This window comes from Hesperophylax consimilis, chromosome 22 (assembly GCF_061612785.1).
Source record: "Hesperophylax consimilis isolate HC1 chromosome 22, BYU_Hcon_1.0, whole genome shotgun sequence".
In the NCBI taxonomy this organism is placed as follows: domain Eukaryota; kingdom Metazoa; phylum Arthropoda; class Insecta; order Trichoptera; family Limnephilidae; genus Hesperophylax; species Hesperophylax consimilis.
In genome coordinates, this window is record NC_142857.1 from 25,096,357 (window position 1) to 25,123,624 (window position 27,268).

General features: G+C 33.3%; 1 protein-coding gene across 1 annotated transcript; it reads left to right on the forward strand.

Annotated features, from left to right (window-relative positions):
- Nucleotides 1-1,371: 1,371 nt before the first annotated feature.
- LOC149413353 (uncharacterized) lies at nucleotides 1,372-26,793 on the forward strand. Its single transcript, XM_089644840.1, has 4 exons — nucleotides 1,372-1,528; nucleotides 20,255-20,462; nucleotides 25,341-25,532; nucleotides 26,138-26,793. The coding sequence occupies exons 1-4, from the start codon at nucleotides 1,511-1,513 to the stop codon at nucleotides 26,335-26,337; spliced, it is 618 nt and encodes a 205-aa protein (XP_089500966.1). The 5' UTR covers nucleotides 1,372-1,510; the 3' UTR covers nucleotides 26,338-26,793.
- The last annotated feature ends 475 nt before the right edge of the window (nucleotides 26,794-27,268 follow it).

A 27,268-nucleotide genomic window follows, 5' to 3' on the forward strand; every position in this document is an offset into this window, starting at 1 on the left:
TGCTGTAAGGCCCCTGGCTATATGTCGGGACAACCTTGGTGGAAGCATTTACAACCAACCAACAACACGGTGATGTTTACTTTCTCTCTCTCGAACGTTCTCACTCGTTCTGGCGGGAATGGTAAACTCGTATTTTTAATGCGATTTTATTACGTAAAAAAAAAATACTTTCGTGATACCTTGCAAGAGTTACAGAAACTATATTACCACCTGATTGGGTGACTTTGTGAAACGGGTTAAATCTCCGAAGTAAGCGTTCAAAGATGGTTTTAAGGGAGATGTAAATACGAGGCTAGTATTTAAAAAAAACGATAATAATTACGCGAAAATGGTGATAATATTTAATAAAACACGACTCATTTGAAATAGTGCAAAAATCTCTCGACAAATGCTTAAGACGAAGCTTAATGCTTAATCACTATTTTGATTAATCTTTATAACGAATTGGTGTACATTATGAATACCAACAAAATATGCTTTAGATAAATTGAAGGTTTTTCTATCGTTTTGCTTGAGTAGAATACAAATAAAAAAATAAATTACTCAATAAAAAATATAAATGTAAACTAATTTTTTTTTTAAATAGAAATGTATGAACGCATAAAGGAAACAACTTTAAAAAAATACAGTATAATAGCTAAGATTATCTGTGACAGTTTCATTTGATTAAATTTTTTGCTTTCTTATAAAATTATTTACAAAATAAATTTAAAAAAAAACAATTTTGTGCTTGAAATCGAACGTTTCTAGACTCCGTCTGTCAAGCGATATTAATGCCTATTACGTACAATATAAGGTATCCCAAAAATAAACACATTTTTGACTTGTAACTTCCTCTTAAGTCGCATTTAAAGATACATTGTGATTTTTTTCATACCTATAACATATTAAATAACAGAACGAACCGTGTTTTTTGGATTAAAAAATGTATAGATATTATCTTCCAAAATAAAATATTTTTATTTTATAAACTTAGAAACCTAAAGTGTTAAATAGAAATATATTATAGATTGGTAGGAAATCGGAATGCGGGGGCTTAAGGAAGGGATTAAAACTTCCGATACTATTGCTAAAAAAATACATCAACAGCGACATTATTAATCAAAGAGTATCTTAATTCAAGATTATAACACCCGGATTCCAAATATGAACCTCACTAAAGACTATACCACCATGATGCAACGCCATCCATAAAAAATATCTCGACTCGAATTAAAAAGTGTGTACCAAAAACTTAACCTTTTAATATTAAAATATTTTTGTTCAATTTCCCAGAAAATGTTGATGGCATCTGCAGAGTTAGTAGAAGGTTTGGCATTATTGGTTTTACGTCACTAGCGCAATACGAATACAAGTGGATATATTACGCTAGTCACTTGCTAACTTAGTGCAACTTGCGATTCTGTTCGAGTCAGTCGATAGTGTGCTTTGTCTAGACGTTACTCTCTTCAGACAACACGTTACGTGTTTTTTTAATTTGATTATTTGTAATAAGTGACTGTGTTTCAACATGCTGAGATTTACAGCAGTAAGTTTATAAACCATACATCAATAAATTTATTTATTTATTCACGCTCTGCATAAGATGGTTTTGTACCAATTTAAGGTAAATGGGGCAGTTTGGCTATTTTGTGACATACGTCAAAAGATAGTTGCAGAATTTTCTGTAAGTGACGTTAACCTAAAAGGTTAAATGTCGATGGTCAATGTAGAATCGTTACGCAGTTTAATGGCGCGTTCTGATAGGCAGAAGTCCTCGCTTTCGGAGTATAAAAAAGTACATGGGATCTCCCACGAGTGTGCTTGTTGAGCAATTTTAATTTATATTATCGACAAGGAGTAAGAAGACGATCTGCATTACTTCTTTGAGCACTCAGGATATACTGTCTAGATATTTTATAGTAGGACAGTCCCCGAAATGAGGTTCACAAGGGTTTTTGTTGCTTGTTTGATGGTGTAGATATTCTGGATCGGTCATTTACCCATGAGATAATGGTGGATTTTTCCCTGTAAATGGTCTCATATTTTATCTTAATTATTCAGTCCTTTTAATGAAGTTTAACAACCCCGAGGTTGTTTTTAAATATTTGCAGATCGTTCCTGACTCGGTATTTAGTAGTAGGTACCTGCCTAACTCTTAAGTTATGATTTTTTTCCTGCGTAGTGTCTACATAGTTCCTATAAGCACTTAAACCATATGCTTTTCCGTGTTCTATCTTATTCGTTTGACTGTAGGCCAGTCCCAGTCTACAATGAAGTTCACAATGGTTGTCGTTTACTATTGGATATGTTGTCATTTTTCTTGGATCCGCAACATGGTATTCAACTCCATGAGTAACTGAGCCATATTTTCATCATTGGAATCGTATCCCAAGATCAGATCTTGCCGGGATAACGCCTTAAAAACTCGGTCATTGAAATGGCCTGATTATCATATATAATTTTGGTTCATTACATATCTCAATCTCAGTATTACGAATATTATCTTCAACCAATTTTTTGATTTATATATAATGCGTTAAATCATCTCGTAAGATAGAGATAGAGATCCTGAGTTCGTTTCCCAGTTGAGACAGTTTCCTTTTTATTTTCTGTGTCTTGTTTTGTTATAATATTTATTATCTCTTTCTTCAATTATTAAATATAACATTAATGGGTAAATCCTTCAAAAGTTGTTCAAAATATTTTTCGTATTCCACACGAACCTTGGTGTCAAGTCTGCTGAGCCGTCCTCGGGGTCTTGTTAGAAGTTTTAAACTTGTATTAGATACTCATACATTACCAAAGATCCCGTACCATTCGTATCTCATTGGTTTATATCTAGATGATTTGTATTTCTTGACAGGAAACACACGTTTCTGTCGGCAGGTCCACAGTTTGAACTAAGAAATAGTAAGGCACAGTTCTTGGCTCTGATTCCAGAGATCGCGATCTCAAAACCTGGTGTAAGAAATAAAGATTGAATTTACATTCGTTTTTCATATATTATATTATACTATTTTCACATATCCTTTACCTAATCCATTGAATCCATTTTTATTCTCGTGACATTCTCTATTTGAGGTTGCTAAAATTCCACAAAATTAAAGTAACGAGGTGAATAATTGTTAGAATTTGTATAGCATGCACATATGCATGGTGAGAAAGTGAAATTCTGTTCAAGTTGTTTTTTAGATGGCGTTCTTCAGTAATAAAATTGATCTTTAGTCGATGAATGTTTGTAATGAAGATAGCAGAGACACTACAAAGTCTACTATTTAAGAAAGAGAGAGTATGAAAACAGTGTGCAATATAGTTGTGAATGAGGAATACTTGGAGCAGGTGGATGAGTTTGTGTATTTAGGAAGTATGTTCTAGAGAGATGGGAAGGCTGACAGAGATATTGAAAGAAGGGTAAATGCAGGTAACTCCATTAATGGAGGACTGAACGCAGTTGGCGCTAACAAAAAATTGTCCAAGGAAGCGAAGTTAGCAGTCCACAATGGAGTGCTGGTACCTACCCTGATGTATGGAAGTGAGGCATGGAACTGGCAAAGAAAGGGTGAAAGTAGATTGAATGCTGTTGAAATGAGATCCCTGAGGCGTATGTGTGGTAAAACCATGTATGATCGTGTAATAAATGTGGAGGTCCGCAAATAGTGCCAGCCCGATGTAAGCGTAATGAGTAAGATTAAGAAAGGGACGCTTAGATGGTTTGGGCATGCAAAGCGAATGAGCGAAGATAGGAGTGTAAGGAGGATATATGATGCAAATGTGAATGGTAGCAGAAGTCGGGGACGCCCGAGGAAGACATGGCACGACCAAGTGAATCAGATACTCGAGTCGGGCCATGTCAAGAGTCAGAATAATAGAAGAGTATGTATGAATGTGAATGAGTCAAGAAATGTGTGCCAAGACCGAGTTGTTTGACGGTCCGTCCTCTCTGCCTACCCCTGCGGGGAAAAAGCTTGATGGTTAGTTAGTTAGTTAGAGTTGCTTGACTTGCCAAGATGAAATTTAGTTGCTACATAAACAAACAAAAAAACACATATCAAATACCAATATACATAAAAAATATTTTTTACATGTCATCTACCTATGAAATACAATAATATTATATTTCATAAGTAGTTCGTTTGTCTGGCCTTTAAGGGTATTTTTATAATATGAAAATATTCTTGAGGACACTTTGAATTTATTTGTGCAGACAAGTGGTAAAGAAAGTTTTAAAAAAAGTATTCAGAACTAGTTTACAACGTTTGCCATTTCCCCTCTTACCCCGCAAATGATCAAAGATACTGGGTGCATAGCGACGTGTATTAAAAATATTATAATTGAATAATAATAATAAATTATTTTATCATAAGTTCTCAAGTATAATTTATAGAATATATATTTTTTATTTTTTTAACATGTTACAATATTACATATATGAAATAATACAAGAAAGAGAAAAGTCCCAATAAACTATTCTGTAGTAGTTTGTGAAATGGTGCTTTTCTCGTTGAAAAGAAAAAAAACTTATTTTACAGAGATTAAAAATTAAAAACATTTTAAATAAGAACCACGTGGAGGTTATCATTGATGGTATAAAACAATAAAAATTATGTGTACATGCATAAGAGGTTATAATAGTCTGATACAAACTACAGGGTTTTCTAAAAAGAGGTGTTATTTTGATATTCAAAGAAACTTTTCCCGTAAAAGATCAATGGTTTCGTTGCTTGTGTGGCACGTAGCGCCGTCTTTTTTTAAAGTAAACGTTGTCCAGATCAATACCATCCAATTCCGGCCATACAAAATCATTAATCAAATCTCGATAACGCAATCCATTCACCGTAACTGTTGCTCCAGCCTCATTTTTGAAAAAGTAAGTTCCAATGACTCCGCCGGACCATAAACCGCACCAAACAGTCACACGTTGAGGATAGAGAGGCTTTTCAACAATAACTCTTGGGTTTTCCGGGCCCCAGATGCGACAATTTTACTTGTTGACGAAGCCACCGAGGTGGAAATGGGCCTCATCACTCAAGATGATTTTTCGATGGAACTCTAATAATTAATTATAGTGAATTTTAATAATTTCAATGCATTGTTGAAGCGTGTATTGTTCCATTTTTATTAATGGCGTAGTTTCTACTTGTCAAATGTCAAAAAATGATAGCTTCAAAAGTAACTTCTACCGAAATAGCGGGCTATTCAAAATAACACCTCTTATTGGAAAATCCTGTATTATAGAGAATATTCTAATAGAAATAGTTTGTATTAGAGATAATAGTCTAATTCAAACTATTTCTTTCAGTGAGCCAAGCCAAGTCAAGTCAGTTTAACATAAAACATAAGATTTAGTTATATATTAGTACATTGCTAGTTTTGGCAGTTAACATATTTAAGCAATTAGGTACCATGTAGTCCAGCGTTCTCATAGCCCATATTTGTTTAAATAATTCGGGAACTAATTGACGTAAAACTAGTATTGTTAATACGGTTCAATCTATTTATGTGTTCTGTGGTATAAATATAATTTTATACCACAGAATTGCTCTTACTGGAAGAATTTTGAGATTCCGATAAAAGTATTGGATATTATACATTTGTTCGAATAAACTTTTATTAGCCAATAATTTGAATAATGCATTTTCAGCTTATTGAACATGATCAATATTTGTTATACAGGAAAATCCCAAAGCTGTAATTCCTTGCCTTGTAATAGATTCATATACATACAATACATATTGGAACATAGAATTTTGTACAATTCTAATGAATTATTCGAAGTATACATATTGAAACATAGAATTTTGTACACTTTTTTTTTTTTTTTTAATTGTGTTTATTTCTTGCTAGAGCAATCCCTATGAGTTACAGAACTCATTTTAGGACAGGAGGAAACTTACAATTCATATGTAGGAGGTAGTAGGTACAATTTTACAACGGTATTTTGATATCAAATATAAGTTTCACATTCAATACAGCATAAAAATTAAAAATCAATATAATGACACGTTAAGTAGAACAAACAACAAAAGAAAACAAGTACAGAAAGAAAAAAGAAAAAAAAAACATGGATAAGATACAACAAGAAATGACAACACAGTTACATATTTTCATTTTTAAATGTAGTTAAAAAATATTCTTTTAAAGCATTGCTTTGCAATTTTTAATTATGGTGGATGTGTTTGTACATATCTGGAAGCGAATTATATAGTGTATAGGCAATATAGTTCAGTGATTTTAACCCATATTTTGTAGTGTGTGTTTGAGGAATGCGGATTTTATTGTTATTTCGAGTATTGTGGTTGTGGATGTCTTGATTGTAAAGTGGCTTGATGTTGGTGTGAGTTGATTTTTGGGTAATTTGTAGGATGGTGCTTGTGATTTCATATTTAGGAAGGATTGTAATTGGAAGGATACCAGAAACTGAATAGATGTCCCTAACATGAGTGTCCCATGGAAGTTCAAACACATTTCTGAGAGCTCGGTTTTGAACCACCTGCAGGTCAGCTATCAATTTCTTTGAGGTAAAACCCCAGATACAGCAGAGATAGGAAAGGTGTGAATGTACCATGGCATAGTATACTGAAGTTAGTAAAGGAATGGGTAGTAATCCTTGAAGCCTATATGTATAGTACACCAGTTATAGGGGTAATTTTCTCTTTTATATGATTTATACACTTCGAATGAATTATTCTAATTGTACAAGTTGGAACATAGAATTTTTTTTTTTTTTACTTTTGTTTATTGGATTAAATGTAAAAAAACATGATGTACCCGTAAGTATACCATTTATAGGTACCTACTTATCGTAATTTGGTGTTTATCCGTTCAGTACACCACTACACAAGCAAGAATCTCATTAAAATGATGTAATCTTGATTTATCTGTACATCTTCGAATTACGATCAAATAGATATATTTAAACATAGTCTAAGACTGCAGTGTTTATCGTTATTTCACGCTACAAAATGCTTAAAAAACGATTATTTTTAATGATAAACTAATGTTTATAAGACAAGGTTTTTTATGCATAGCACAAAGGGTTATAAAGTAATATATACACTAAAATTAGTCGCCTAAATTATTCATACTAATTGATAATATCCCCCGAGCAATAATTGTTAATTGAAATACTAGTAATAAGTCGACGAAGCTTAGTGGTTCAGAGCACCTGACAGGCAATCTGAAGGTGCGGGTTCAATCCTCGTCGGCGGCATTTATTTATACTCGCGAGATATTTTCAATTTGTATGGATATTTCAGGCGTGTAATTATTGCTTATAATAAACGTAAAAAGCTGTTTAATCAATCAATATGCGAAACACTTTCCTTTACTTCCGCATAAGTAGGAACCGAATGTCAATAAACGCGGCACATTAAAATCTATCCCATTATTTTCACCACAAAAACATAAAACAAAATTTCGTTGCAGTGATGCAACGGAGAATAATTGCAAAACTGAACGATTATGCGTCTCGTATAGAATTAATTTCATGCTTAAATTATTTACGTGTTTTTGTTTTAGTTTTAATAATAATTGCAATAACTCAACAGGAAAATGTTTTATGATAAATCATTTGAAACTTCCTCGATGTTATTTCGTTCCAGTCTAAATATTTTTAATAATCAATTTAAGACCGTTTTTTTTAAACAAAATTCGCTTGGAATGCTTTTAAAAAAGATGGCCATTGATTTTGTAAGCTACGCCGCAATGAGTCGATAAATAAAAGCTTTAAATTGATTTCTGTGTTTATATTTTGTAAACAGGTTTCTCATCTTTGTATAAAAAACAAATAAATTTACTAAGCGATCAAATTGAAATGAGAATACATTTTATCCGGCGTATTAATTATATCTCAAGCTAAAATTGTTGTTATTCGTTCATTTATGTTTGCATAAGCTATTTTTCTGCATTAAAAAAACAAGATTGTGAAATTGGTTGACTATTTTCATAAACTTCTCTGTTTCAAATAATTTCTTAGCGATATTTTAAAATTATGAAGGAAAAAACAATATGGCGTGATATCTTATTTTTAGTATTGTTATGTATAATATTTCACAGCTTTATTGCTAATATTTATGAAAATGGTGTGGCGAGATGAACATGGTAGCGTTGGCATTTAAATTCCAGATATACCTACCTGTACAGATTTCATGTTCAGCTCACCGTGCGAGAGTTTTTGTCGAAACAGACGGACAGAATATCTACTTTATGGATAAAATCATCTTATTGCAAACTATTTTAATAAAAACTTAACATGTTTTGCATAATCAAACATTTAAAAATCTACATTACAAGGAATGTCCTTTAACTAGATATTAGATCTTCTTACACGGAGAAAAATGAGTATTGGTGATTTATTAAAATCCCATTACAAACAGGACTGCATGCCTTTTTTGTTATTTGTTTTTGGGGTATTATGCCATGTTGCGCTAACTCCTTCTTTAGCCAAGTTTGGCTAAAGAAGCAATGTTTAGCAATGTTTGGCTAAAGAAGGAGTTAGCGCAACACGGCATAATACCCCAAAAACAAATAACAAAAATACTTTTGGCCGTGAAAATCTCAAATCATATAGGACTGCATGCCGTTTCCTTATAAAATGTTAATACTTTCCGAATATAAATTGGTGATATTGGGGTGAGTGCACCTGCGTTTCCCCTGTTAATACGTAATGACGAAATGCGAAAATACAATGATTTTAATGAACACTTTGCTGATAATACTTTGCTTTTTTACTAAAAGTTTAACATGAAACCCGATGAATTCTTTCGTTCAGGGCCTGCAGTCCCGTTTTTTAACAAGATTACGAATAAATTTAAGAGCGTTTTCAATAAATTAGCAATATTTTATATCTATAAGTTTTCTTCGTGTACGTTAAAATCGTATTTTTATTTTCTTTATAAGGTAGTATTATTTTACATTATCAACAGATTTTGCACTTACAATTTTGTGCGGTATCATATATTCTTCCCTAATTGTTTATATAAAATGTTTATATAGAATGTTTACATAGAATGCTTATATAGAATGTATATAAATGCAGATTTTTCGAACAAACATTCTTGCAATTATTACGAAATGCAAACACAAGGCAAAATTCCACGCCAAACAACGGAATCCATTTGTACATGTAGTCATGCAAGAACGGATCTTGATTTTTTTGGTGATTAATTATTGGCCTCACGAGGGAGTGCTTTATTTATTACCAGCTATCCGGCTTCACCCATGACATAATTTTTTTAAATACCTAGAATGCCTAAAATACCTAAAATACCTAGAATACCTAAAATACCAAGAATACCTAAAATACCTAGAATACCTAAAATACCAAGAATGCCTAAAATACCTAGAATACCTAAAATACCTATAATACCTAAAATACCTAGAATACCTAAAATACCTAGAATACATAAAATACCTAAAATACCTAGAATACATAAAATACCTAAAATACCTAGAATACCTAAAATACCTAAAAAACTTAAAATACCTAAAATACCTAGAATACATAAAATACCTATAATACCTAAAATACCTATAATACCTAAAAAACTTAGAATACCTAAAATACCTAGAATACATAAAATACCTATAATACCTAAAATACCTAGAATACCTAAAATACCTAAAAAACTTAAAATACCTAAAATACCTAGAATACATAAAATACCTAGAATACCTAAAATACCTATAATACCTAAAATACCTATAATACCTAAAATACCTATAATACATAAAAAACTTAGAATACCTAAAATACCTAGAATACATAAAATACCTTAAATACCTAGAATACATAAAATACCTAAAATACCTAGAATACCTAAAATACCTAGAATACCTAAAAAACCTAGAATATCTAAAATACCTACATTACCTAAAATACCTAAAATACCTAGAAAACATAAAATACCTAAAATACCTAGAATACCTAAAATACCTATAATACCTAAAATACCTAAGAATAACTAAAAAAAACCTGGAATACCTAAAAAACCTAGAATACCTAAAATATCTAAAATGAGTGAAACCATAGCCAATGAGTGAATTTGAAATGCTTTCTTGAAAAATGATAAAATCGTCGACTTCACAAATCTAGGCAAGAAAACTGTAGGTACATACTCAATGGGAAATTCTGAATGAAAGACATTATTAAGATATTATATTATTTTTTAAATTTAACGATTAGTTAATCAGGTAATCACTTTAACTTTTTTGATTTTGTGTGAAAGTCCCCAACTGCACCTAACCATCTGGAGCCAGTGAGATTACGGCATCCCCAATCGGGGTATGTTGTAAGGCTGAAGGTAGTGAGGAGGGGAAGGAGATAGGGGAAATACCAGAATATTTCGATCTGGTCACCAAACCCGGCCAAATTTTAAATTCTGAATGGTGGTCTTACATCAAAATAACACAAATAATAAAATTAAATTTACTTGTACTACAACGGAAATTAAAAAATCCGAACATAAATAGTTAAAGGTTTCGCTATGCACCATAAGTTGATCTCTTTTCATAAACGAAAATATTTAAAAATTTATAATTTATGAATACAGAATACTGAATACTGATTTAAAGTAAGATTATTTACGTTTAAAAAAAACAATAACAATAGTATACCTACGGAACGCACCTGAGTTGCAAAGCCGATTTCTACTGATTTATAACAAGTTTCTTGTTAACTCTTCAAGTTTTTAAGTTTCAAAAAAAATTTATGTTATTTTTGAAGATAATATCTACACAGTCATTTATGCAGCGGAAACAATTGAGTGACCTAAGAAAAGAATTGGAAAATAGAAAATCTTCTGGTGAAACGGATATCACGATAAAATACATAAATAATAATCCGTCGATAGTCAAATCGAACCCAAAAAACTAAATTCTAAAATAAAAATATTTTATCAAAACGTACGTGGACTAAGAACAAAATTACAGGACCTGAAATCAACCTTACCTACTCTGGATTACGATTCTTAAGCTTTCACTGAGACATGGCTGAACAAAAACATTGATACTACGGAATTGGGTTTCTTTGAACACACAGTGTACAGACAAGATAGAAGCAATAGCAATAAAACTAGAGGAGGTGGTGTGTTAATATCCGTAAATAAGAAATTCAACTCAAGAAAACTCAAATGCATCTACACTCATCTGGAACAACTATTCATCATGGTGTCTACCAATAAGGAAAAAATTATTGTTGGCTGCTTATATATACCCCCTTCTTCTGATGCTCAATTATACAAAGACCACTACCTCGAAGCTGAAACAATACGAAGAAAATTTCCAGATGCCACTTTGATATTAACAGGAGACTACAATCTACCTAATGTAACGTGGGACACAGAAAACAATAAAACTTCATGCACGGACAACATCAATCATGGTTCCCATGATATAATCGAGATGTCAAATTTTTTAAGTCTCCGGCAGTTAAACTATGTCTACAATGTTAACGCTCGTCTTCTCGATCTAGTGTTTTCCAATTCTTCTTCTGTAAAAGTATCCGCATCTGCTGAAGATATTCTCCCAATCGACAAGTATCACCCTCCTTTAACGATCGAATGCTACAGTTCAAAAATAGAAAAAAATCCATCTCCATCAACAAAATTAAACTTTTTCAAAGCTGATTTTAAGCAAATCACAAATCTTCTATTGTCTACTGACTGGAACTTTCTTGACTTTGAAGAAAACCTAACTGTAATGGTAGACAAATTTTACTTAATTTTAAATAATGCAATTGAATTGTTTGTACCCGTCACTAAAATCACTGTGCACAACTACCCAAAATGGTTTAGCAACGACCTTATTAAAATAATTAGAGACAAAAAAATTGCTCATAAAGTTTATAAATCGTCACGTGATCCTAAAGATTATGTTAAATTTTGTGAACTAAGAAAGACAACTAAAAATATGTCCAAGTTATGTTACAAAAGGTGTATCGAAAACTGCGAAGAATTGGCAGCAGCTAATCCTCAGAATATTTATAAATTTGCGAACATGCTCAATAATAATGACTCTAGTATTCCGTCAAACATGTACTTAGATAATAAAATGGCCGATACCCCCCAAGAAGTCGTCAATCTGTTTGCTGAATTTTTCAGCAAAGTCTATGATACTGCAAACAACTCTCCATTATTCGATACAACTACAGCTAACAATGACAACAAGATCGATTTTAGCCAATGTATATTCAAAGAAAGCGATATTAGAACTAAATTAAAATCCCTTGATATTAATAAATCGGCTGGTCCCGATAACATTCCTCCAATTTTCTTATCAAAATGCTTATCAGTTTTAACATTACCTCTAACTAAACTTTTTAACTTGTCTCTAAAAATTGGCACCTTTCCACAAAAATGGAAAACCAGTTTTCTATTTCCAATCTTTAAGAAAGGAAATAGATCAGATATCTCTAACTATAGACCTATATGTATCCAATCGTCAATACCTAAACTATTTGAATCTGCTCTGCTTTCTAAACTCTCGCCTGAGATTAACAAAGTTATTTCACATCGTCAACATGGTTTCATGGCAAAAAGATCTACTTTTACAAACTTGATGATCTATCAGGAATACCTATTTAATACAATGCAAAAGCGTCTTCAAACAGACGTAGTGTATACTGACTTTAGTAAGGCATTCGACAAAGTCTCATATAAAATTCTCATACATAAACTTAGTGCCCTTGGAATAACAGGGAATATTTTGAGATGGTTTGAGAGTTATCTGCATAAAAGAAAAATATGTGTTAAACTCAACTCACACTATTCACACCAGTTCGAAGTCTTTACCGGCGTCCCACAGGGGTCTCATTTAGGACCAGTACTATTTTTATTGTTTATCAATGATATAACTACGGTTTTTGATGGAGTCATGATTCTCTTATTTGCAGATGATCTCAAAATTTATAAAACCATTACAAATATTCATGACTGTTACGTACTACAATTTAATCTTGTGAGGCTACAAGAGTGGTGCACCCACAATTAACTATTTCTCAATATTGATAAATGTCAAACGATAACTTTTTCCCGAATCAAAAATCCCATTACGCATCAATATAGCATCAACAACATTTTCCTAAAAAGAGTTGAGAATATTAAGGATCTTGGTATTATTTTTGACAGGCAACTAACATTTGTTCCTCATATAAACGAAATAACTAACAAGGCCATGAAATGTTTGGGTTTTATATTAAGGACAACGAAAGATTTTAAATTAATAAATTCCTTCAAACTGCTATTCACTGGTTTAGTTAGAAGTAATCTAGAGTATAACTCAACAATCTGGTCTCCATTTTATAAGATTCACCAATTAAAAATTGAAAGAGTGCAACATAAATTTCTGCGATTTATTAATTATAAATTAGGAATTCCAAACGAATATCTTAATTACACTTTCTTCATGAACTTACTAAATTTAACCGATTTATCATTGAGACGCACAGTGAGCGACTTAGTATCTCTTTTCAAAATTTCGAATGGCAGACTGGACGCCATTGATTTGACGAGTCTTATATCGCTCCGTGTACCTACGCGCGACACTCGACAGACCGCTCTATATAATGTTCCCATATCTGCTAACAATTATTTTCAAAACTCACCTATTCAAAGACTTCACATACTCGGTAATAAGTATAGCTCAATTGATGTTTATCATCACCAATCAGTATACAAACTAAAATACAGTATATTAGAATGTTTGTAACAGATTCATAATTTTTTTTCAAACGCATATTTTATTGTTTCATTAACTAAGCTTTGTTTTGTAAAATTCCCAATCGGGCAAAATAAAGATTGATGATTACAAAGATGGTTTACAACAAACTGTAGTGTTTATCTTTATAATAATAATAACAAACTTATTTGTCTTGTGTGTATTACCTACTTACATTATTGTACTCTTGTAACTACACTATATTTATATAAACTTATCGAACTCATTGTCCAAATTCCAATAACACCGTAACTATATACTTGAATTGTATCTACTTAACTACCTACCTATATCTGTTATATTTTTCTCAAGTTTATGTATTAGTTTAACCTATGTTCTGTAAAATATTCAACCGACGTACTTTGTACAATAAACTTTGCTTGCTTATGTTTATAAAATAATAACACCATAACAATAACCCTACACATTGTTATGTAAGTTCATACTCAATTTATTATGCTATGTAATTAAAATATTTTATAATGCTACTGAACAACAAAACCCATAACATGTATATGTAAAAGCCTTCTAGGCGTTAATAAAATAAAATAAAATAAAAAAATAAAAATTATCGTTAATTAAATGAAATTCCCTCGATAGAAAAAAAAACGCAAACTAAGCTCGAAAAATTATTAAAAACAAGTTTTGTTCTGTTATTTAATATGTTATAGGCATGAAAAAATTCACAGTGTATCTTTAAAATAAATAATAATAATTGGATGACTTGTGTAGCGCCGTTTTTGTGCAAAATCACCTCAAGGGCGCTGTACAAACTTATAATACATTTCTGCAGTGATCTATGTTATAACTTAACTATTTATGGAGATAATATACAGTACAATACTTACCTGGTAGGTCACTTGAGATTAACACTTAATTAACATTATAAAATTGTTCATTGGCGAAATTTAGATACAGGATTTAGGACTTAATTGGAAAATTGAATATAACTGGACTTTCTCTTAGGAATGGTATATTTAAGCTTAATAAAGCATTTGAGTCGAGTTTTATTAAATATTTTATCATTTTTTTATATTAGCGCGCTCCCTCTAATATTATTATTTACATATCTCCCTTTCAAACCATCTTTGAACGCTAACTACGGGGCCTTAAGTAAATATATTCATTTAACTTACAATTTGTTCTGGTCCAGATATTCAGATTGGAAGATACTCTCAATATCGCCCTGGTGTAAGAACACTATTAAGAACTGAAACGTTACTTGAAATGGCTTTAGCCATGTTTAGTGACCTTCTTCTTATTCGTCTCCTTCCCCTCCCCACTACCTTCAGCCTCACAATATACCCCAATTGGGGTTGCCATAGTCTCACTGGCTCCAGTCAGTTAAGAGCGGTTGGAATTCTTTTGCGGTATTCACATAAAAAATCTTATTCATAGAATAATAAAATTAGCAGTATTAAAAATGATAAAAAAATCTATTCTAATTATTATTGGTAATCCTGTTAAAACGGGATTGCCGCTTCCTGGTAAACTTTTTGTAAATTCATTATAATATCGGAACACGTGTTCATACGCCTGCGTTTATTTCAATAATATATAATGACAGAATGCGAAAATGTTAGGGTTTTTACGAATACTAGAACACTAGACAATTGGCATGTTACTAAAAGTTTATCAGGAAACCTGTTGATTCATTCGTTAAGGGCGGGCGATCCTGTTTTTAACCGGATAACGAATAATTTGAAGAGATTCTTGATAAATTAGCAAAAAAAGTTCTCCGTGCATGAATTCCATCTCATATATAATGTTATATGTTTATATTCCAGAACGTGCCGTGAAAAACCGTGCCATTAAGAAATAATGTATTACTCATTCAGTCGTGGAATTTCAATTCCTTAAAACTCAAAGGTCACGTTCACCATAGCATAATAAAGAAAAAACAGAGTACCTGTGAAGAGAGGTCGTGTTCCTGGTCATCGAAACACGAAACACGTTTTCAAGGAACTTTATTCGTCTTCTATGCGGATGTACCTGCTGATTAGGGCTGCCATAAGTAAACAACTATTTATATATCCTTCTGTTTTCGTGTCTCCTTTCTTAGATGTAAAATTGTTTTCATCTTCAGACACGTGCCGTACTTTGAATGCAGAACATTTCTTACATTTTGATTAAAATTTGCTATAACCACCGGTTGGTGAAATTAATATCATCCCTATAAATATTAATATTGAAACTGCTTACAAGTCAATGAATCCACCTAGATTTCACCGTTTATTCAAAGTTAAAAAAAGTTACAAACTTAAAAGTAGATTTCACCGTTTATTCGCAAAGTTAAAAAAAGTTACAAACTTAAAAGTAGATTTCACCGTTTATTCAATGTTAAAAAAGTTACAAACTTACAATTCAATGAATCCACCTAGATTGTACCGTTTATTCAAAGTTAAAAAAAGTTACAAACTTACAATTACAAGTCAATTAATCCCCCTTATTTCACCGTTTATTCAAAGTTACAAACTTACAATTCAATGAATCCACCTAGATTTCACCGTTTATTGCATATTTTTAGGTTCTATATTTTAGGTTCAATCGATCGCTCAAAACGTTTTTGCAAACTTTGAATAATATGCCAAAAACGCTCCAGTATAAATAGTTTATTTGTGTTTAGTGACAAGACCTGAATAACGCAACCCCAACCATCCTCTTCTCTATCGCCTTTCACTCTCCACTACTTTCACCCACAAAGCATTTAGGTCACAACCCCAATTGAGGATGCTACAGCCTCACACGCACCAGACACTAACGCATAAAAACTAAAAAATAAAATAAAATGAGTAGGTATGCCAAGGCAATGTTATACGGCAGTTCATCATCTCCGCCTGCCCATTCGGAAAACGACGTGATGGTTAGTTAGTTAGTTAACAAAACAGTATTCTGACAACCCTATTGTCGGCTGCTTGCACGATAAATACCTATAATATTATATTTATGATATCAACGAAATCGAGTCTCAATAAATTATGAATTAATGTTCGCCTTCACAAAACAAGTGATTATTTTGCAAAGGTCACAACAGTGATGCACGTTTTTACCCACGTTTTCAAAATGAAAAAGTATCGATTCATATTGCATCAACATCAACAGCTTTGTTTATAATTTATTAATAAATGTCTAATAATGATGATGGGTTGATTAAATATTGCATTTAATGTGTTGTAAGAATCGATGGTGTCATGTTTCTTGCAAGTAATTTAAAATGAAGGTTACTGAATATCCAATATCCGTCTTTTTCTTCTAGCGGTATCATATTTTACCTACCTACATTAACAGAAATCCAACAGTATTGATAAATCTATCTACTGATTTTGCCTTTTCCGCCATTTTCTTCTTCTCATTTGTTTCATACTATTTTTCCACAATTTATTATTTGGGTAGTATATAATTTTGCTTTCGAAGATTATATGTAAATTATAAATATAAAAAGAGATATATAGAATATTTTCTTTATCCTCCCCTGTGTTAAGGCGAAGTAGGTTTTGGATAGAGAGTTTTCATTAACTTCTATGGTATTTTCAGTAACTTTTTAACTAGCTAAGTAATTTTCAGTTTCATCATTAAGGCGATGCACTACGTCGTGTAATATTTCAAATTGAGCCGCTATCAATAACCACCCTTACGTAGATTGCGATTAGGTTTGAATTCCCGCTTAACACCATCCGCCTGTTTTGATTTATGCAAGAAAAAAACATTGCCAAAAAGTGCCTTTTATTTTATTTTGTGGATGTTCAGGCATAAATATTTATTTTTTTTTCGATCATTTTATAAATAACTTAATTTGCCACATTATACAATAAAATCATAACCGTAAATGGGTTCGTAAGTAGAAGATTTTGAACTTTAACGCAGTTTTCATAGACCTTTACATTATTTTTTTCTGGGCTTATAAAAAGACTTATCTAAAAAATACTCGATTATTTCAAAGGCCAGAATGTATTCTACTCGCAGTATATAATTAAAGCATCTGAAACATTTCTAGGCGACCAAATTTTCAAACCAAAAACACATGATTTTGCATTACTAGGTACGTATGGCATCGCCTTAAATAAACAAAGTGTTAGTTCAACAATCTCGCTATAATAATCCATTGATAAAGATTGCATTCAGTTTTGTTTGAACCTTTTATGAAATGAAATTCGCAATCATAGTATTCCGTATGTATTACAATCATTGTATTTGAATTTCATTACAGTCCTGCCAACTATTTAGGTACCCACTTATAACCTATAGTTTTGACGGACAAAAATCAATTTAGAAATCAAGTTTTGCTCGCTATTTATTATTAAATTCATGTATTAGAATTTCGATTTTATTTTCTTAATTGAATGAAGTGGAATCTTGGAAGTGAAAATTCAGCCACTTCCCAATATCCAATCGAGCTGAAATTCGGCAGATAGACTCGTTGTTGATGACAATTAATTCTATCAACTTTTTGTGGCACTCACGCATACACGTATTTATCTGAAATTTAATTAAAAAATTACCGTAATTATATACGAAATTAATCACGGTAAAATCCAATTAGGATTTTGCCTAGGTCATAGCGTGGTTCAGTCATTTTAGTCAGTCCCAGGGGAGGAAGATTCAATCCTCATCAAACCAAAATATATATATGTATGTATTAATAAAAATAGATGTATTATTGTAAAAAAAAATGCTTTTTAAGGGTAATTTTTTTTACAGACTAAAATAATTGATTTGAACAACGCCTCGTATTATATCGAACAATTTATGACTTTAAAGTAAAATATTTTTAATCAACCAATAACCAGAAGCAGTACAAAGACGTGACTTCTGATGTTATGAAATTTGCATAGCTTTTCTATCCAAATTCTTCAAGTACCTATTCACTATTTTAGAGAGATGTTAAAAAGAGTGAATGAATCTATTATTTTTAATGCAATCATCATGGATGAAGTATAATAATTTCTCGCCTGTATCGTTATTGGCATTTGCGTAGTCGTTTTTAAAGATTTCCGCTAAGAAAGTTCTCAAGGATTTCGCGAATACATCAGTACATATTTATTATCATGGTCACTCCATGGTGACTTTCCTCATCGAAGTTTCTCATCCCAAAAATTTTGTCACTGTTTCTCAAGTTGGAAGGTTAGTTTGGCGAACAACGCCTCCAAAGTTTCTAAAAAAGGAATGTAGGCAGACAATTGATGAAATGGAGACATTTGTGCGGCTGGCTGTCTCTAAGTAGAAACTAGAAGTCCTGATCCAACGGACTTTATCTCGTGGGAACATTGTATACGTCGAAAAAATCCGGTATCTGCAACTTAACACTATATGGTCGGGCATTTTACCGCCAAATTGGAGGCGAAGCGCGGGTGTTTTTTTTAAATTTTAGCGCCAAAATTAGACTTTCCGCAAAATATTAATATCTTATGATCTATTTGATATTTTTCGATGAAACTTTCAGTGTTTTACTTTAAAAAGATGTCTCTATTTATTTACTCAGCAATGTATGTGTAATTCATTTTTTTTATGAACAAAAACTTTCTACTTTCTTGGGAATCATAGAAAAAACAGTATTTCACAATCGAAACTTATTCGTACTAAATTACAAGATTATTTAGAAATTTTCAATACATATAAAAAAATTCTAAAACCTAATAGTGCTTCAATGTATGATAGCGTTCGAAACACTTTCCTTTATGCAGGGGCACATTGCAGAACTTGCACATGTACCGCGTTTCACTGCGTAGTTTGTGAGCGGAACATACGCGACAGCGATTTTTTTTTTGTTGTGTTTCAAACTCATTGTATTGACAGGTAGATAGATCGTGTACAGCCGACAATAGAAAACACATGACCTCGCACTCATTTAGAACCCCTTGTTTACAAAATTCCCGCTCCTTACCGCTTTGCACAACAAAACGAGTAAACTCGTCTTACTGTAAAAAGGCGTACGAAAAGTTTTCTCGTTTCCGCATGGTGCTAGTAATAACCTCAATGGTGCTATTTTATGTGTTAGGTATTATTATCCTTGGCGCTTTGGCAAGACTTTGGCCCGGAGCGGACTGCTCCAAATGTGCCAACACGGGGCCGCCCCCGATTGTCTCAGTAACACATTGCGATGTATAACTAAATGGTATACCATTAATATACACCTAGTTATTTCATTTTCACGCACACCTTTACAACATATGTACATGTTATATGTACGTGTTGTATGTATATGTTGTATCTCTGGAGTTTTCTCGCAAACTCTCTTAGTCAATAAAACACTGGCTTCAACCAACACAACCCTTTCTTAAAAGTGTTATAATTATGAAAATACTGGGTTAAGCCAATTTAAATTTCTCGTTTTTATCGAGATAGATTTAATGGACTCTGAAATCTTAAGTAGGCGGTAGGAATAATCTGGACTCCGACCTTGAGATTAGCACCTTATTTATTCTCGACAGCTGACGCCATCTATGGCTAACCTAATATACAAATCGAGTGCCTTATACGGGTGAGCTCATATACTAATATCAAGGATATTACTGTACATATGTAACCTTATTGTTTCCTAATGATTATTATTTCATTCCAGTTTCTCCCCCTCATGATGTGCGTGTACCTCACCCTGGCCGACGTCTCCCACCTGTCTCCTGAGGAACTGGCGGGGCACGGTCGCCACGTGTACACGGAGCCCCCACCGCCCCCGAAGCCCTACTCCTTCAGCTACGCGGCGGGCAGATACCCCGGGCACTATGACAGGACGCACAGCGAGGTCAGCGAGGGTGACGGTGTTGTGAGAGGTAGGTTACGCGACACCGTTTTATCTTCTTCCCCCCCCCCACTCTCTTCCTCCTCTCCCCACTCTTCAGCTTCACAAACACACTCCAATTGGGGATGTCACATTACTCAAACAGTTTTGCACTGTACTAATTCCGAGGATCAAAATTGTTTATTTGACTTATTTACGTAAGTATTAATCTTAAAATAGATTCTTTTCATGTTTATACATTTTAATTTACACTTCTAAATTCATTTGTTCATTTGACGATCTTTGGTCAAATTTAAAGAATACAATATTTGAGGGAAACTTTAAAGGGTAATATTAATTTAATTATGAAAAAAACATTAATGATTTCGGAAATCAATAATGGCATACGTAATATGTCACTATTGATTTATGGTAAAATCAATTCGTTTTTCTTTATAAGTTAACACATTGTATCCCGGTCATTGATGTAGTCGTAATAGTCAATGATTCCGGTCCCGTGTTTTCACGTGATTGACCAGCCGTCTAAAAATGTACATTTTGTGGCATCTAATGACTTCTATTATAACTTTTTCGTAGTTCTGTGAATAGCAACTACTCGAACCATTCCAAAACTGTTATCTAATGTGCAATACCATGCCGAACCTGCAAGGTGTGTGCAAAGCACAAAAAAAACGAGTGAGACCCGGTGTAATCATCTGCACTTTTCAAACATTTCTTTCTGCGATGAATTTTCTTTAGGTTCCATAGGTAACCTTTCCATAAGGCTTAGATTATGTATATATCCGGAGTAGGAATATCCTCCCTACCGTCTGTACAAGCCTTTGCTTCTCTCTATTGATTACACACCCCCTCAAGTTTGTGCATCCTAGTTTGTCTGCGTGTTTTACGACCTTGAACGTAATTATTTCACGTGACGGTTCAGTATAAAAAGGTCTCACCGAACGTTGTGTTGTTTTTTTGTTTCTCGGTATAGAAACCTGATTATCTATGTATGTGGTATCCCTCGGTTCTTTTGAGATAGAGTGAGTTGAATCTCTTACCGCTGTGTTTTAAAGCCATTTCATAAACCTTATTTTCTGTCTCGCCTGCTCCCCAACTAGCTACGTGATTCTACCTTTCGTAGGGTAATGTGAGTATGATAAAGTGTTAGAGTTTATATACATGTGATATACATACGATAAATTTATGGTGTAAGTTGTCGGTGCCATCCATATGTATATTTTGGAAGGGGAAGGAGAAACGGAAATGAATTTGTTCAAGCTAAGTTGGCTCCTCCGCTTACCAAACAAATTTGATGGATGATAATTAGAACAAGGCAATCGATCTCTACGTGTCTGGATATCCGAACCGGCCGGGGCTGACGGGCTTTCGCGCGGCCTCCCCTTGTTCCGATTGGCAACCTTCACGCCAGAATAATGAAAACCTGGTCTTCATACCAATTTCAAAAATGCCCCAACCTCATTACACCTCCAGGAAAATTTACTTTACTGAATGTAGAAGGGGAAAACCATGACATCCCTTGTCACAAATCTAGTCGCGAAAATATGACACGTAGGTAAGGTTTCAAGTTACATGCCACCTCCAGAAAACGCTGTAAATTCCTCGTCGTCGGGAACTTACATCCCTTTCTAGGTCAATAACACAGGTAACACACGACGATCTTGTGGACATTAAGTCAGCTTTTATCGATAAGTTGTGTGCTTATCCATTCAGCCAATTATCATGTGAGATATGTGTAAGGTCTACTCGAAATGCCAAATTTAGGATGAGGACTGTCTGTATTTTAATATTTGGTTCCAGTAATTGTTTTATGAGGTTACTAGCACCCTCGTGTATTAGGTATGGGTAACTTCTATTGAATACCTATCCTCTCAGGTAGGTATAAACGGATAATTGGTTTGATTTTGGCATTTAATTTTACGAGGCTGCCTACCTCACGAAAAGGGACCTGTTGAGAAAAGTTGTTCGGTTGGTAGTTTTATTTCGGAGATTACCATCTCCCCTTTTTGACTCTAGATTTGTTCTTGTGTATCCCAATTTGTAAATTATAAAGTCAAATAACAGATGATAAGTATTCATTTTTGTTCTGTCTGATTGCATCCGATCGCTTTCTATTCGGGCGGTCATACGCTAGCAAAACTCCCTCCCATTCTACTGAATGTACTCTGCGCCTATCCTAAACGCCTCTATTCCTGATAGTGTTCGCTGTTTCAATTGTACGCCAGTGTTGTGGTAGGTACTCTGTAGATAGGTATTTTCATACTGCGAATTTATATATTTTTTATTTATTTATCGTTTCTTTACATTGTATCTTTTTTTAAAGTTATAATTTTTAACCTCACTAGGACAAGCCTGTGTTGGTTGGCCTTATTTGTAATAGGTATTTAATGTTTCGTCGGCGATTCAATACCTATCGCAGGGAAAACTTCATGATTTGATTCGTAATGTTTTAAAAGAATAACAGATCGGCAGGTAGGTAATTTTTAAATACGACTCAAACTCAAATGTTATCGACCCACATATGAAAAGGTCATTGGCCCGTCTCCCTCTTACAGCTGATAGACAATCCTGTCTGGCACATTCCTGTAATGAAAACATTATTTGGATGGCAGGTGTTGTAAACCTGGTATTGAACACTGTGACTGGACTCCTGCAATAATACATTATTGGTATGGCAGGTATTATAAACCTTGTTCCTGTTCCTAGGTTGCATCCGTCCTTTAAAGGGTCCTCTGAAATTTAATAAATAGTATAAAGAAACTCACCCTGTCAGCCATTTCCCAATCCCAGTATGAAGCTTACTTGGTTCTACCCTACATAGCTAAATCAGTTTAGTTTAACTTCTCTCTCGGCATTCCTTCCTCCTTTTAGCGAAGTCCTTGCAATTCGCTCAGTTTTATGGTCTCCTCCATACGTCTATAGAAGAGTAATAAAATAATTCTGTAAATAAATTGTACCTCCCTAAAACCTCTGTCAGGATTCGAACCCGCAGTTTTATGATTTATCCCAGAGCTACATAACCTCTTATTTAATGATTTGTTTGATTCTTTGGTTTACGGTCTCTGTGGATAGGACGCAATCTCGTTAATTATTAATTCCTCCCTAGCTCGATTAACCGATATGGTAAACACTTTCTGCTGCTAAATACGTTCGCTTTGTTTTAAGACGCAATTATTATTATTACTATTATTATTATTTCTATGTTTTTAAGATAAGTAATTTAGTTTGAACTGTTTACGAAATCACGTTTAAATTAACACATTTTATAATATAATCGCTATCGCACAACATTTAATCGTATCCTCACTGAGTCCAACCATTTTCACTTCACATAAACACCGGTTCAATAATATTTCACACCACTTTAATATTCAACAATAATTTCTAACACCATCGGAATTCACCAACTAAGAGCAATTTTTCACACACTTTTTCAATCACCACTGATTTTAATTAATTTCTCCGAGCTCTCTCCGTATTGAAGTTTAAACCCCGACTGTCTTCGTCCCGCAATATTCTCCCTTTCCGTGGGAACGTGTTTACTTTAAAACACTTCAATCAATTCTCCCAACTCACGTCTAAAAGAGTACATCTTATTTTCAAAGCACGCTGCAAAGGTCTCCAATTCCGTGGTAAAGAATTCATAAGTCTGTTTGAAGGGCATGCATGTCGCATTTTATGTTGTTAATCTAAACAAAAAAAATTGGAGTACGTTCGTCTCGTTTATATTATGTATGTGTTCAAACCATCACACCGGTATATGTGCAAACATTGCAATGTGGCTCTCCATAAAGGCCAATGTTGGCAAAACTACCATACAAAAATGATATAATAATAATAATATTTGGCTAATTTATATAGCGCCGTTTTCGTGAGAAATCACCTCAAGGGCGCTGTGCAAATATATTTCTTAAATAGTTAATACTAGAATTACTGACTTATCACTAAGACTTATATCCAGTGACTTACGACTAAGGCCTATAATTAAGGTGTTTTAAATAAATACGAGAAGTTTAAATTGGTTTAACCTAGTATTTTCATAATTATAACACTTTTAAGAATCCCTTCACAAAAATGGGCCGGAACAGGGTAAGTTTTATGAGTAAACTGTTTTTTTTAAATTGAATAATAATATTAATATTGAATACATAAAAGAAAAACTTAAAAGCAGTCCGAAGTTTTGATGATTTTTACCTTTTCGCGCTTGTCTCAATTCAATGCCTCACGGGGTTTTATTCAAAGGATGCGGTTTTGACCTTCACATTCTGAGACTTTTTAGAAATAATTTCACGCTTTGAGAACACCGAACAAAATCCATCTAAATATTTTCAGATTGTTTGTCCATTTTCAATTTATTATGCATCGTTTTACACAACAATAAATAACAGCAGAATTATTTACAGTGGCTACGTGCCATAATGTTAAAACATAAAAAGATACTTAACTTCACTGTATTGTAAACATATTGCAGTTGAAATATCTATCACGTTTCTATGCACAATTACTTAATTATTCAAAGAATTCGGCAGTTACAAACCTGTCTCAGTGTACTGGGTTGCATGTTGCATATTTCCCTGTTTGTGGTTTAAAAATTCTTGTTTAAATAGGTACCTACTTTCTTTAGCGAAAAAGCCTTTTTAAAATAATATATCTATTTTGCAGTGACATGCACAATGAACATTTTGGGATTATTTAGGATTACAATTTCTAGGAAACGTTAATTTCTGGAAGCACACTTTTAACATTGTGTAACATTATTTTATGTAATGTGTACTGTTTCTTTCATAAGAAAACTGTTTAAAATTATAATTTTTTTATTATCAGTATAAAGTTATTGGATACATAGTAATTACTAATGCAAATTGTTAGTTGAATGAGTTGACATACTCTAATACATTGCGTGTTCCAGGTTCTTACTCGTACGTGGATCCCCGCCAGGAGGTGCGCACCGTGGAGTACGTGGCCGACTCCAATGGCTTCCATCCCTCGCTGAGCCACCCCGCGCCCGCTGAGACAGTTGCCGTGGCGCGCGCCCGAGACCGCCATTACAGCCTCTACAACCAGATCGCGCACGACCACCAGGCCAACCCTCATCCCGCACGTAAGTGGAAATTTCTCTGGATTTGTGGGAGAAATATATATTTTTAGGGAAAAGGGAAAAGAATACAAACATCTAGGGAAATTTCGAAAAAAAGGATGAAGTGAGGGCAATTTCTGGTGAAATTTAAAATTTTCTAATAACCCCCCCCCCCCCTCCATGGATTCGACAAAATATTATAGGTAATCCAGTACTACGTAATCAACAACACCTCACACAAACCCATTCTGATATCTAGGAAAAATTTACCTGAAATTAATGTAAAATTTTTTTTGGGGAATACCATCACTGGTTTTGCAGGGAAAGGTGGGTGATTGGTGTAAGAACAATTTACATCACAAAAAAATAAATTTATGTGAAAAGTAAAAAACTAAAACTTATTGTAGGTACATTTTTCAATAAATTTTTGGGAAACTCTTTGCATCTCAATACCCAAAAAAAATTGATGATGTTGTCAAAATAACATATCCAAAAATATAATGCAAAAGGATAGCATTACTAGAATATTTGTCACACGTTTATCCGTACGTTGCACTAACAGGAAAAAAACCTACTGAAATGGGAGGAGAACGTTGCAGTTTTGTACTACAACATTGTTTTTCTTGTAGCTGCCCATCTTGCCAACGCCCCCCACGACACAGAGGCCGTGGAGCACGCCAAGGTGAAGCACTTCACCCTCTTCGAGCAGATCGCCGCCGACCACGCCCGCATCGGTGCCGAGAGAGAGGCAGAGAGGCGCGCGCTAGGTCTGCACGATCCCCAACAAGCGTTGGACGAGAGGCATCAATATGACCAATATCAGCATTAATGAACAAAGAAATAAAAATACCACAGATTTTTCTGCAAAATAAGTAAGTACTTGGACTGGTTCCTACTTATCCTGAAAGCAGCGTTTTTATTTCGAATTATGACAAGGTGTTCTTTATCAAAAATAATTAATAGGTACCAACTTTACAAATGATTTTTTTAATTCTAATAAAAAACGACAAACTTGTATTGGTTCTTGCCTATCCTGTGTGAAGCATTTAAAACATATTTTGTTTTGTATTTACATTTCCATCCAAAGCTATTTCTTGTTCGGCTTTTATTTTTAGACCTACAAGCCCAAGCTATATTATTATATTCCCTACCTATTTTCCAAGCTCCATAAAATAATGAGAGATATCAAGAAAAAATGCAATTATTGTTTTGCAAAAGTTTGTGCCAACATTGTTATTAATGTGGTTCATTAATAAATTTTATTGTATTAATGAATTAAATATAATAAATAAATATGCCGTATTTACCCTTTATAGTAATAAATATTTTTAATGTAATATGAAGAATAAAATATAAATTTATTATAAAATGAGATTTTTACTTATTTATGCCCATTTTATTGGACATTTCTACAGAAAAGCCGAAAATGTTAGCTGAACACAAAAAAGTTTCACTAGCGAGAGTTAAAATTAGAGGTTTATCTTAATATTTTAAGACACAACTAACTAAAAAGTGTTTTTTCAAAAAATATTTGAACTTTGAACAATTTTGAAGATTGAAACTTGGAGCAAAGTTCTTACTGTAGGTAAAATCATTACCGTCGGCAATGTTTGATTGGTTAGTAGACGTATGGTCAAGTTCCCACCCACTTCTCCGGTAGTGTCCTCATTATCTACTGCACAAGTAATCTAATTATAGTACTAGGAGGAATACTAATATTGTCGTGCCTGGTCATAGTACATTCTTGTAAAGCATTGGAT

What these genes read in the sequence shown, in the direction of transcription:
- LOC149413353 (XM_089644840.1), top strand. An exon ending in GGGTGACGGTGTTGTGAGAG is followed by an intron (nt 20,463 to 25,340) that starts GTAGGTTACGCG and finishes TGCGTGTTCCAG; the next exon opens with GTTCTTACTCGTACGTGGAT. An exon ending in GGCCAACCCTCATCCCGCAC is followed by an intron (nt 25,533 to 26,137) that starts GTAAGTGGAAAT and finishes TTTTTCTTGTAG; the next exon opens with CTGCCCATCTTGCCAACGCC.